The 13,203-nt window shown below is 42.0% G+C and overlaps 1 protein-coding gene across 1 annotated transcript in view; it reads right to left on the bottom strand.

The window, feature by feature from the left end:
- TRRAP (transformation/transcription domain associated protein) overlaps nucleotides 1-13,203 on the bottom strand; it is a 124,646-nt gene that overhangs the window by 84,500 nt on the left and 26,943 nt on the right. The window contains exons 19-23 of the mRNA XM_028149310.2: nucleotides 12,590-12,755; nucleotides 10,292-10,548; nucleotides 7,671-7,871; nucleotides 5,089-5,240; nucleotides 711-910 (exon numbers count right to left, since the gene is read on the bottom strand). Coding sequence (XP_028005111.1) covers nucleotides 711-910; nucleotides 5,089-5,240; nucleotides 7,671-7,871; nucleotides 10,292-10,548; nucleotides 12,590-12,755 — 976 coding nt within the window. The remainder of the gene's footprint in view (nucleotides 1-710; nucleotides 911-5,088; nucleotides 5,241-7,670; nucleotides 7,872-10,291; nucleotides 10,549-12,589; nucleotides 12,756-13,203) is intronic.

The raw sequence follows: 13,203 nt of genomic DNA, 5'->3' as shown, positions 1-13,203 counted from the left end.
AGCGCTCCAGAAAGCCCATTATCGTTCTCCAGGGTGAGGGCTCTGAGGACATGCCCGAGTGCAGTGCTCCTCGAGGGAGTCCACTGGCCAGCACTAGGCTGGGAGGAGGTACACAAGTTGGGAGTAAGTGTTCAGAAACTTATGTAGCACCGGGAAGCCCTGACAGTCCTACTGTCTTTTACCAAAGCACCAGTCTGCAGTGGCTTAAAAATAAAACCAAGGAGACAAAATCTGTCCTTCACACCCAGAGCCTGAGAACCCCTGCAGCAGAAGCACGTAGCTATTCCAGGCAGAGAGAAGAGCATGGAGGAGAGATGACCATGCCAGGAGCAGAGATGAGCACTGCAAGGGAGCCTTCAAGGAGCTGGCTAAGAGCAGACAGGCGACGGTGGAAAACACATGGAAGAAGGTCAGCAATAAATATAGCTGCAAACTGCCTCTGTTTTACACATCCAAGACTATTCAACCCCCATTTTTCATAAAAAACAAAGGGCCAAAATACTGAGTGTATTTTATAGCTAACACTTGGAAACAATTTTCACAACACAGCACCCATCGCTGAAATACCAATGATCTTTTTCAATGTGCTTACGTGGAAAATTAGAAAACAAAGGCCAAAAATCAATCAGCCAACCTCAGCTTCTCTGAAACTCCACCATGTCTTGACCACGTTTTTGAAGTCAAATAACCAGTTCCTTGGCCCCACTCACCACACTGCTGGGCAACTGCCACCATTGTGTAGTGGCGGATCAGGCTGGCTACAAAGGGCAGGGCGCTGGGCCGAAGATCTTTAATGACTGCAGACATGAAAGCCCCGGTCAGAGCCTGCTCAAATGTCTTCCGAGCTGGAGTGTCTTGTGCTTTGTAGCGATGTGATATGATGACATTAGGTATGGTCTTTTCTGTAAAGCTGGAAGACAAAATTTAATCCACCATCACAACACCGAAGTCCTGAACTGATGGCTTCACCATGACTTAATTTTTTTATTTTAACCTGCCCTCCTTCCTCATTCAGGTAGGACCGAGTGAATTAATTTCTCTGCTTTAATTTCAGTATGAACACTTATGACTAATGATTCAAGAGACACCAAATATGTTCTACCTGATAGGAGCACAGGCAATGGATCAGAGGGAAATTACAAAAGGGCAGCAGATTCAATTTTTTATAATATTTCATTTTAGGTTGATGTTTGAATTTATCTTTTATAATTAAACTAGTGGCCCGGTGCAAAGATTTGTGCACATTGAAAGGAAATTAATTAGAAAAAATATTTTAATATCACTATTCACCCTTTCTCTATAATAGAAGTGTCAGAGATGAAAGAAAATTAGTAAAATGTGTATGAAAATATATAAATTGATTAATAAACAATAACATGATATAAAAACAACAAAGACATGATATAAAAATAACAAAAACATGATATAAAAACAACAAAAACATGATGTAACACTGATAAAAACAATGACTGATAAATTGATTAAACTTATTCTAATATCTCCTTGTATACCACATTAAGAGTAAAAACACTTTCAGAGTGCTTGCATAATTTCCCTTGTGATGAAGTATTTACAACTTTAACGTCTCACACTCTTCGAACTCGAGAGAAAGCAACATATAACTGACCATGTCTGAAAATGGGTTCAGGTAGGAATATTCCTACTCTGTCTAGAGTTTGTCCTTGTGATTTATTAATAGTCATTGCAAATGCTGGCATCACGGGAAACTGTCTTCGAATTAATTTAAATGGGAGGCCAGTGTCAGGTGGGAACAAATAAATTCTTGGAATTAGAACCTCTCCTTCCATTGATCCTGTTAATACCTCAGCTTCGATTATGTTAGGTTGCAATCTTTTGATAATAAATCTAGTACCATTACAAAGACCCCATTTACTATTAAGATTTCTCAGTAGCATGATGATTGCACCTACTTTCAATTTTAATTTATGATACAGCATTCCCACAGGAGTAATAGTATTAAGAAAATCGATGGCAAAATTTTCCTTTTCAGCATCATCTGTTGAATCGATGGAATCATCACTCAAATACCATATTTTCCGGCGTATAAGACGACTTTTTAACCCAGGAAAATCTTCTATACGCCCAGTCGTCTTATACGCCGGAAAATACGGTAGGTGTGAAAATCTCCACGAATATATCCAAAATTTCATTTAATTTATGACTGTGCTCATTTTCAGGACAAAGAATCACAACTTTAGATATAATTTTAATATTAGCTATAGATATACTATTTCCAAAGGTAACTTCAATAATAGATCCATTACAAATCATTTCATGGGGGATTTCAATAATATCCACTCCAAGAGCTTTATATGTATCACACATGCGCAAGTTAATGTCTATTTTTAAATTGCCAGTGCACGTCATATGTACCAGTCGGTAAGTTGGATGGTCGGACGGATGTCCCGTTGGTCACTTAGCCTTTTATGTATATAGATAAGCCAAAATCTAAGAAGTAACTCCATCATTGATCAAATAGCAATGAAAAAAGCTATTACTTAAATGTAGCTATACACCTGTTATACATTAAAATTCACACCATTTATTATTACTCTCATTAGATATTTTATCTAAGAAGAATGAAAATGTGTTTACTAAAATAAAAAGTGTATAAGTAAATAAAATTATTTAAATTTTTTTAAAAATCACCATGGATACAGAATCAAACATGGCTACAGAGTTTACTGATAAAGCATTTACTGTCAATTATATGAGACTAACTAAAACCCAAGCAGGCAGAGTCAGGAAGCAGACATCAAACACAAAGATAAGAAACAGTCATCAATATTGGTTAAATTATTAGTTTCTTCTAAACTTAAACAGCTCCAAATAATAGAACTTTTTTCCTATAAGAAATCCACCTCCAATTTTTCACATTAACTCTCTGGCTCTGAGGCTGAAGCTAATAAAATACTCGAAGGCCCTCATTACCATGTCCAACACCTCCAAACAGAGTGAAGAGAGTGGTCATGCTGCTCCCTACTCTACACCTGAAAGTCTTCTCAGCTCTTTTTCCAGGTCATGATAATGCACCTTAAAATGCCACTATGGTCGAGGTGCCCAGAACAGACATCTGATTCCCAGTATCTTTCCCAACCTGCTCTTCTCAAAGTCCCCAACACCCCACTAAGTGGCACCTTTGGCTTAAGGCCAAGAAAACCTGCAGTCATCCAGGTTAGATCCTTTCATCTACTTCCACTCAAGCCTTCATTGAGTCTTCCCGAGGCCCTGCTCAGCCCTGCCCCATTTTCCTCTCCCTCTCCCCAGGGCACAACATCACTAGTCTGTTGTGCCCATCAGGAGGCCTCTGCCTTGCATTCCCCGAGCTTCCTCTGGATGTTTTCAGAGGACTTCTCTGACCACCGTATTCATTAAATTGCCCTTTTCAACACCCATCCCCTTATCCAGATAAACTTAATAGCACGTACTGCTACTGACATATTATACATGTTTCTTTCTGCTTGTTGTCTTCTCCCCCACTAGAATGTAAGTTCCTTAAAAGCTAGGATGCAGTCTTATACACAAACCTTGAACAGTACATGGTACCAAAAGGTATTCAAATCTGTGAGGTCAGTGAAAATGCAGAGAGATGGAGAAAGGATGATCTTCATAATAAATGGGTGGTGGATATCCAGAGGACAAAAAATAAAAGTAGACCTGTATTCCATGCCATTCACAAAACTCCATTCTAAACAGGTTAAAGATCAAAATGTGAAGGACAGATTATACAGCTTTTAAAAAAATAATATAAAAGAGTATCTTCCTCATAGCTAGCAGGAGGAAACGATTTCTTACAAATGACCAAAAATAATTACAGCCCAGCCAGTGTGGCTCAGTGGTTGAGAGCCACCCGTGCACCAAGAGGTCGCAGGTTCGATTCCCAGTCAGGGCCCATGCCCAAGTTGTGGGCTCAATCTCTAGTACGGGACGTGAAGAAGGCAGCCAATCGATGTTTCTCTCTCATGGGTATTTCTCTCTCTCTCTCTCTCTCTCTCTCTCTCTCTCTCCTCTCTCTCTCTTTCTCTCCCTCTCCCCCCCCCCCTTCCTCTCTCTAAAAATCAATAAAAATATTTTTAGCCCTTGCTGGTTTGGCTCAGTGGATAGAGTCGGCCTGTGGACTGAAGGGTCCCAGGTTCGATTCTGATCAAAGGCACATGCCTGGGTTGCAGGCTCGATCCCCAGTAGGGGGCGTGCAGGAGACAGCTGATCCATGATTCTCTCATCATTGATGTTTCTCTCTCCCTCTCCCTTCCTCTCTGAAATCAATTTTTTAAAAAAGGAGAAAAATAAAATAATATTCTCATTGAGTTATTAAAATATATATATATATATATTTTAAAAGTAAGTAAAAGTTTGAAATATCTAAATAATTTTTTAAAAATTTGCACACATCAAATTTACTTTGTTAAACTTTTTCTCGTTTTTAAAACAAGTATTTATCTCAATTAGATGTTAGTTCTTTTCTATTATGATTCTTAAACAGCTTTATTGAGATATAAGTTATATACCATAGAATTCATTTATTTTAATTATATGGTTCAATGAGTTTTAAATTTCTACAGTTGTACAACCATCACCATTATCCAATTTTAAAACATGTCACCCCAAAAAGTCAATCTCTCTCCCACCCCCAGGCAAACCACTAACCACAACCTAAATTATAGGAGCAAAATACAAATATCACATGACAAATATTTAGAGGAAGAAAATATCACTATGGACTGAAAAAGTAAAAGATCCACTGAGTGTGTATCATGTGACAGGTGCTGTGAATATAATGGTAGGCAGAAGAAAGAGAAAAGAGTATGACCCTTGGTTCTTGAAACTTCCAACCTAATGAGGAGTCAATCATAAAGGCAGATCACAACTGATAAATTTTAATACTCAAGCACCCAAGTTCTCCCATTTTCTCTAAAAGCCAATAGGAGCTTTACTAGGCAAATAACATGTCGTTTTCCTAACTAGAAGGAACATGCTCATAACATTAAGAAATCTTGAAGGTCCTCTCCATCCCTTATTCCTGAAGCAAGGTATATCCAATTGCAGAGAATTAAATTACCGACATACTTAGGGTGTGCAAGGAGCTGGTAGAGAGCATGTTTGTTGTCCTCTAGACTCATCATTGCCACCAGGAAGCACTTGATCACTTCCCACGCCTGCCTCCGGTAGTAGGGCTCAGTGTTGGCACTTTTCAGGCAGTCCAGAGCGGTTTCAATGGCCTATGACAACAAATAAACACAAAAACTATATATAGTTGGTACCAAATTACATGTCCTTGAAAGGCTTTCACTGAAAGCATTTGCAACACCCAAAAGAATCTTAATGCATATTTTTTTCTCTTGAAGTGAGCAGAGTGGGACCTACACAAGGTAGCAAGTACTCCCTCTGTAAGACCTCCAGAGAAGGCAATGAAAGTATTATGAATAAGGAACTGCACAGTTCAAATTAAAATGTAAAATGGAGTTTACTAATTTTGTGCTTAAACAGACAATGGGAGATTCCAGAAATTAAATGAGCCCATAAGAGTACTTGTGGGGGGCGGCCCGTGAACAGCTGCCAAAGAAACGAGCACGTTTAGCTGCTCTGACTTAAAACAGGGCCCGGTTAAGGGACCTCGAGCCCATCCTCTGGCCACAACGTATCCCTCGGCTTTGCGAGTTCTGAGTGTGAAGCAACCGGCCCGATAATCCCCGGATGGACGAGTAAATGAGAAGCAGGCTTTTTAAAAGACGGAAAGTAGATATAATTAGAAAGCTATTAACTGTTTCTCCCGCTCCGGCTTCGGGGAGTAAGTGAGCCACGGGGGCCTGTCCTTCAAATAATTAAATTTCCAAATGAGCTCTGTGGGTTCGGAGCGCCCCGATTTAAAAAAAAAAAAAAAAAAAAAAAAGAGTACTTGTGGTAGATTTGCTGGATTAAACTAGACACTGGGTCATCTACAAACTTATCAAGGTCTTCAAGAGAATAATGAACTTTTTGCAGACCACAGACTTTCCTGTGTCTAAGTTCAAAACTAAAAAACAACTTTGCTAAGTTTTCACTAAATTCCTCTTTAAAAGAGGAAAAGGTTTACATCTTTTTTTTCTTTTTTTCAGAACACCTATATAGCTACACTCATATTTTCATCCTTTTCATTTCAATGAAATTGACCAGAAAGGCAGGGGAGGCACAATCACACAGAAAAATAATTTGAAGCCTTTAACAGCTAAGATATTAACTTAATGATAATTATATACATATATACCAAAGAACTAATCTGTATCAAAGATTAAACATTTATCCAGGCCCTGTGTGAGGAGCCAGAAAAGGAGCCGACAGAGACAGAGCCCTGCACTCCTCCAGGCGACAAAGCTCACAGGGCCGCTCAGTGTGATGCAGCTTCTCACCACATCACCCAGACGTGTGTCTGAGTCTTCTGGGGCACAGCAAACTGTCGTTTCTCCTACTGCCTCTAATCTGGTCATTAATAGGGAATAAATCATGTGAGGATAACTTTAGAAATTTTATTTTTAAGGATCAATGTAAGCTATGAGCCAATTACCCACTGAAAAAAATAAATGGCTGTTTTAACGGAAATTTACTGGCCCTGGGGTTGGCCTCGCTGCTCATTCCCTTTGCCTAGTCGACTCCTTCGGCTCACTGGGCATGCCAGGGCCCTGAGGATGCTGCCTGCTGGGAAAGGAGCTCCACAAGCACCATAAAGTTTCCATAAAGGTCCAGGAGGACTGTGGAAGCCTATCTTCAAAACCTGGTTTCTCCCGCCCTAGCTGGTGTGGCTCAGTTGGGGGCACATCATCCCGTACACCAAAAGGTGGCGGATTCAATTCCCAGTCAGGGCACATACCCAGTAGGGGGTGTGCAGGAGGCCACCTATCAATGATTCTCTCTCATCATTGATGTTTCTATCCTCCTCTCTCTCCCCCTTCCTCTCTCTGAAATAAATAAAAACATTTTTTAAAAAAAACCACTAAGTTCCAGGGCCAGGTGGGCAGGGCATCACCTTCTGGTCCCCCAGGAAAGATGGACCTGCTCAAGGGTCCAAAGCCTCAGGGGTAACACCCCTCCACTGGCCTCCTGGTGGTATGAAAGCTCCCTCACCCACTTATCTGGTCTCCAAATAAATCTCCTTCTTCAAGTTAGAAATTCACTCACAAAAAAAGTACATGTTTTATTCACATATTTTCAAATAGGAATTCTTAAAAAGAAACTTATAGTATCACTAGAGGCCCAGTGCACAAAATTTGTGCACTGGGGGGATATGGGGTGTTGTCCCTCAGCCCGAACTGCGAGAGGGCGCAGGCCAGGCCAAGGGACACCACCGGTGCATGATCGGGGCCAGTGGGGGACGCAGGAGGTTGGCCAGCCAAGGAGGGACCGCAGGAGGGCTCCAGGGAGTGTCCTGCCCTTCTCACTTAGTCCCAATCGGCCAGACCCCAGCAGCAAGCTAACCTACCAGTCAGAGTGTTTGCCACCTGGTGGACAGTGCACATTATAGCAACTTGTCAACCGGTCAACTGTCTGCCCTGGTGTTCAGTGCATGTCATTAGCATATTATGCTTTGATTGATTGGACGACTGGATGACTGGACACTTAGCATATTAGGCTTTTATTATTAGGATTAAGAAGCTCCCAGAGACTTCCAAATTTACCTTCTCCATTGGAAGCTGAAGAGATGCTTTACAATCGGAAAACTCCACTGTAATACTGGGGCCTTGAACTTCAGTCAAAACATAGTGCAGCTTCTGAGATTCCTTTAACATCTTCCTGTTACTGCCACCAAATTTACCAAGTACACGATAGGCTACATGAGAAATGCTATCAGCAGGATTACGTAAAGTGCGCCATAAAGCCTAGAAATCAACACACTTTCATTAAAATCCTTTCAAGGTAATGTATTCACATTGCTCATAAATTAAAGCCCAAAAGTTACAAAAAACTATACAGCAAAATTTCTTCCTTCTCTTTCCCCCAAACACACAAATTCCCCTTCTTGGGGGAAACCAATGTTACTGATTTTGTGTATTCTTTCAGAACAAGTTTATGTCTTTACAAAAATGCATAGACAAATATAAACATTCTTCCATGCTCCTGAAGCAAAAATGGTAGCATATAGTAAATACTGCAGAGCTCAAAAGCAAGAAAACTAAGCAATATATAGCTTAGGTATCTTTACAAAATAGGATTGGGAGGAGCAGAGAGAGAAATGTGGTTTACTGGTAAATTCTCATCCTGGGGTTAGATGGCAAGTTCTCAGATTTTTACTTCTATTAGGTTTTATAACTTCAAAACATGATATATAAATCATCCATATATTTAAATTATCTCATACATTAGGAAGGATGGCAAAGGGGGAAAATGTGGATCATGTTGAACCTGCATTACAGGAAGAATAAATAATGTGTACCTTGTACACACACACTCAACTGTTCGCCAAAACTGTCCATTTTCCATTTTCCCAGCTAAATTATCCTATCTTGAAAATTATCATAGCTCATTATTAAAGTTTATTTCTTAAATCACCTTCTGAAACAATGTCCAATATTAGTGTCAAGCAATAATCAACAGAAAATTTTGGTACTTTCCTCTGAAGCAAAATTCCAATATCTCTTATGTACCTGTAGGTCCAAAGAGGTTTCTCCTTACTGACTGCTGAGAGGTGTTGTCTAAGTCCCCTCTCCTCTATCCCTTCTACCTGGCCCACTTATCTTCAGAAGTGACCTCTGCTTTACTCCCCAGGAGAGGCAGGCAGTGGGAATGAGTGCTTCTGTGCTTCTGATCTCCAAATACTCATGTAGACTTAGCTGGTTGATGGAGCTAAAGTGAGACAGCTTATCCCACTTGACTAGTGGATCGGTTACTGCGCCTCCAAAAGCAGGCTGGACCCTGTCTTTCCCTAAGGCTGTCTGCCTCACAGAATGGCAAGAGACTGGAGAACTCCTCCCTGTCTCCTCCTCCCACATGGTGCTCGCCCACGCTTGGGTCAGTTCTTCCAAGTTGCCATCTCCAATCTATTCTGCCCAAAGACTTCTGTCCTTTAGGGGTTACTGAGTCCCCAACATATAAAGCTGTCAGAATTCTGATCCCAGTGTGGGGTCAAATACTCTATGCTAATGGGGCACATGAGTAAGTAACAGGTAGCCTAAACCTCTAACAATTACCAACCACATTACAAATCAATAATAGCAGCAAAACATGAAGGAAAAACCTGGTATCTGACATATGAACTCTAATGAACAAAAAATGTTGCCTGGCCAGTGTGGCTCAGTTGATTGGAGTGTCAACCCGTACACCAAAAGGTTGTGGGTTCATTCCTGATCAGGGTACATATCCAAATTTCGGGTTTGATCCCTGGTCGGAGCACATGTAGAAGGAAACTAATTGATGTTTCTTTCTTTCTCTCTTCTCTCTCTCTCTCTCTCTCTCTCTCTCTCTTTCTCCCTTCCTCCCTCCCTCTCTCTAAAAACAAATCAGTTACATTAAAAAATCTTAAGACTGTTAAAAATATCCTATATAATAAAAGGCTAATATGTAAATCGACCGAATGGCAGAACGATGGGTTGCTATGACGTGCACTGACCACCAGAGGGCAGACGCTCAATGCAGGAGCTGCCCCCTGGTGGTCAGTGCGCTCCTACAGGGGGAGCTCCGCTCAGCCAGAAGCCAGACTCACAGCTGGCAAATGCAGTGGCAATGGTGGGAGCCTCTCCTGCCTCCGTGGCAGAAGAGCAGGCCTAAGCCATCGGTCACACATCCCCCAAGGGCTCCTGGACTGCGAGAGGGCACAGGCCGGGCTAAGGGAACCCCCCAAGTGCACAAATTGCGTGCACCAGGGCTCTAGTCTACATATAAAATGATTGCAGACAGCTATGCTTTCCCCCCTTAGTAATCTGCATCTCTGTACTGTGTAGCTCAAGATCTTTTGTGAATAAAGAAAGGATCTCCTGGAAGCAACAGTGACCATAACACCTGCCTTTGTAAGTCACCAACTAAATGAACATGACACCTGTAAAAGCCTCCAAAAAAAAGGGCAGTACTGCGAAACAAATAGTCACTCAACACTTACAGTATTTCTTTACATATTGTCATAAGCCAGAAGGTGTACAAAGTAAGTTGAAAACCACTCCATGCTCTGTGGTGGACTGCAGACAGTCCACCACAGAGCATGGAGAGCTCAACAGAGGCCCGTCACTGCCGGATGGCCTAAATCTTCAGTAAGAAATAATGTGAGCACCTAGCGCCCTCTGCTGGCACTTAGGAAAACCAGACTTACCTGCATGAGCTCTGCGCGTACTGGCTGAATGTGGTCATACAGGAAATCGGGCTGTAGGTTGTCCACACACAACTCCAGAGTCCTCAGGCCTTGGCTGACCAACGTCTGAGAGCCATTGAGAGCAGACACTAAGGGATCCATTAACATGGGCAAATACGGCAAAAGAGAGCTCAGCCGTACAGGCACCGTGAGACACAGCTCCACGAACAGATCCTTCATGTGCTGCTTATGCAGGCCGCTCTGCAACATGTTCAGCCCTAATAATGGTGTGGGACAGTCAGAGGTGAAGTTACCATCCAGACACAGGCCAAAGCTAACTGTACAAAATAACTGGTACACTTTTTATTATATACATCAACGTGATGATAGGAAGACTTATTATGCCTTATAAGCTACTGTATTAATTAGCTAAACCTATTCTATAACTGCATCCACAATCCCCTTTGTCTGTGCTAGTCATAGTAACAACAGCAAGCTGCATATAATTATTATATACTAAGTTATAATTATATTATGCTCTTGTAATATATTACACATCAACCTTTTAAAAATGTTACACTATTAATAAGCCCAATCTAAAGACACAGACTTCTGATATGACACATTCATCTCAAGTTTCCAGTAGGTCAGTTGATGTTTATGCTCTAAAATATAAATATTTTTCAAAAAATCCACTTTTGTTTCTTATAGAGAGGAGCCTCCTTCTTATAAAATCAACCTCCCCACTCTCCATGAGGGTAACCAAGTATTTACTGAGCTCCTTCCTAACTGACACAAGTCAGGTCAAGACTGGCTCTGAGCACTTAGAGGCAAGCTAGAAAGAGAAAAGCAGATGACTCAGCAGACCCAACACAAGGCGCATCCAGGTACTGCAGGTTGAAGAGAGCTCAGTGAAGAGTTGACAGAGAAGGCATCATAGGGGAGGAGGAGGAGGATAAAAAGAGGGAAAGTCTCCAGAAGGAGATCCACATGAACAAAACAGGGTAGGGAGAGATGAGCTTGGGGACAGCAGAGAGTTTGCAGGAAGAAATCAGACTGATCAGAGCAGAGGGCTCAGGTTAAGGAATGACCGGAGATGGGTTTAAATACGAGCAAATGAGCCTGATTATGGTTAAGCACTTTGCCTGGTGGACTTATGACCATGTTACATTCAACATCCAAATGCGTATTTCCCAGTCAACTTCTGGGTATACAATGTTGTAAATGGCTTCTCTTTAAAGAATTTACAAAGAAAATATAGATTTAATCCCTTGCTAAGATGCCAGGAGCTCACACTTACACACTTACAAAAATACAAATTCCTAGGGTAGTGTTTCTAATCAGTTCACACCCATAAACATTGGATGGACTCAAGATAGATCCTCTTTAGCTCTATATTTTGAAAGCATTTCTAATTATACAGGAACTAGTGACACGGTGCACGGATTCATGCACACTGAAAGGAAATTAATTAGGAGGTGGCCAGTGGGGTGGGACTCGGCCAGAGGGGCTGGACACGCCCTGGAGCCAACCTCCTGCAGTCCCTCTCTGGCCAGCCGCACCTGGGGCGGCACTGAGGCTCGAAGGGAGTCTATGGAGTGAGTGGGTGTCCCTCCGGCAGGTGGCATCCCTCAGCCTGGCCTGTGGGGACCTGGCCTGTGGGGATCAGGCTGAAACCGGCTCTCTGATATCCCCCAAGGGGTCCCAGAGTGCGAGAGGGCACTCTGCAAAGTTGCTGCGTTGAGCATCTGCCCCCTGGTGGTCAGTGCGCTTCATACCTACCGGCCAGTCAGATGGTCGCTTAGTCTTTTATATATATAGATTATTGAATTCTGGTTGTGTAAATTAGCAACTAAATAAAAATATAAACTTATAAATCAGCTTTATAACTGATCAGCTTTGTTTCCCCTTCTTATTCTGATTCTCTTTCAAATCTAGGGATTCCTGATCTTACAAAACCGCAAGAAACAACTTTCTAGACTGGCTTACCAAATGCTATAAAAATACAACCAAGTCCTAACTGAGGAAACTAAAACCTTCCAACTCTCATTCAACTCTGAGTGTAGAGGGAGAAACCAGAACTGAATGGGGAGGGGGACGCTCCTTTCAAAGTCCCACTGACTTTAAAGAGAGTGAACATGGGGACTGAAGGGCCTCATTCTCATTCTCTCTCCCTCTTCCTCTCCCTCTCTGTGGGGGACATACATTATCTCCTCACCATGACCTTCAATGGGTACAGAGGATGAACCCCAGCAACCAAGGGCAGTCAGACCAGGCACGCACACAAGGCTAAAAGTCAACCAAAATCATTGCTCTGACCTTGCAAGAGGTTTGGAAGAAGAGGCAAAAATTCCTGATACAGGAGATCATGGCTGCCACCCCCAATAGAGCGGAACAGGGCCCGAAGCAGCAGGAAGTAGTTGTAGGGCTCTTTGGCAGTCTGTGCGAGCTCCATGGAGCTGTTCACAATCTTGTGCAGGTGGGGCTGCAGGATAGAGAAAAGGCAGGTTAGTAGGCTCTAAATGAGGCGCACCCACATCCTCAAGAACTGTGTTAAACATTCATTGCAATCAGACAGGAATGGAAGGTCATTCTTATAAATTTGTTGAAAAACAAAACAAGAAGTTGCCAACTTTTATTTGACTCAAATTTCTCTTAAAATATATGTTGGTTTCTACCAGTTTGGGTGTGAAAGAAGCATTTAATAGGTTCCTATCTGTCAGCTCTGCAGTTCTCATGAATATAGTCACTCATGTATAAGACTAAGTAATCAAACAAGATGAAAGAAGCCTGTTTCCTATGACAATCTAAATGCAACAAGTAGCTGAAACTGGTTTGGCTCAGTGGATGGAGCATCAGTCTGCGGACTGGGGGGTCCCAGGTTCAATTCCGGTTAATTCCGGTTAAGGGCATGTACATTGGTTGCGGGCACA

Source organism: Eptesicus fuscus, chromosome 6 (assembly GCF_027574615.1).
Source record: "Eptesicus fuscus isolate TK198812 chromosome 6, DD_ASM_mEF_20220401, whole genome shotgun sequence".
Lineage (NCBI taxonomy): Eukaryota > Metazoa > Chordata > Mammalia > Chiroptera > Vespertilionidae > Eptesicus > Eptesicus fuscus.
Note: the sequence above shows the minus strand (reverse complement) of the source record. Positions and strands in the feature narration are given on the sequence as shown.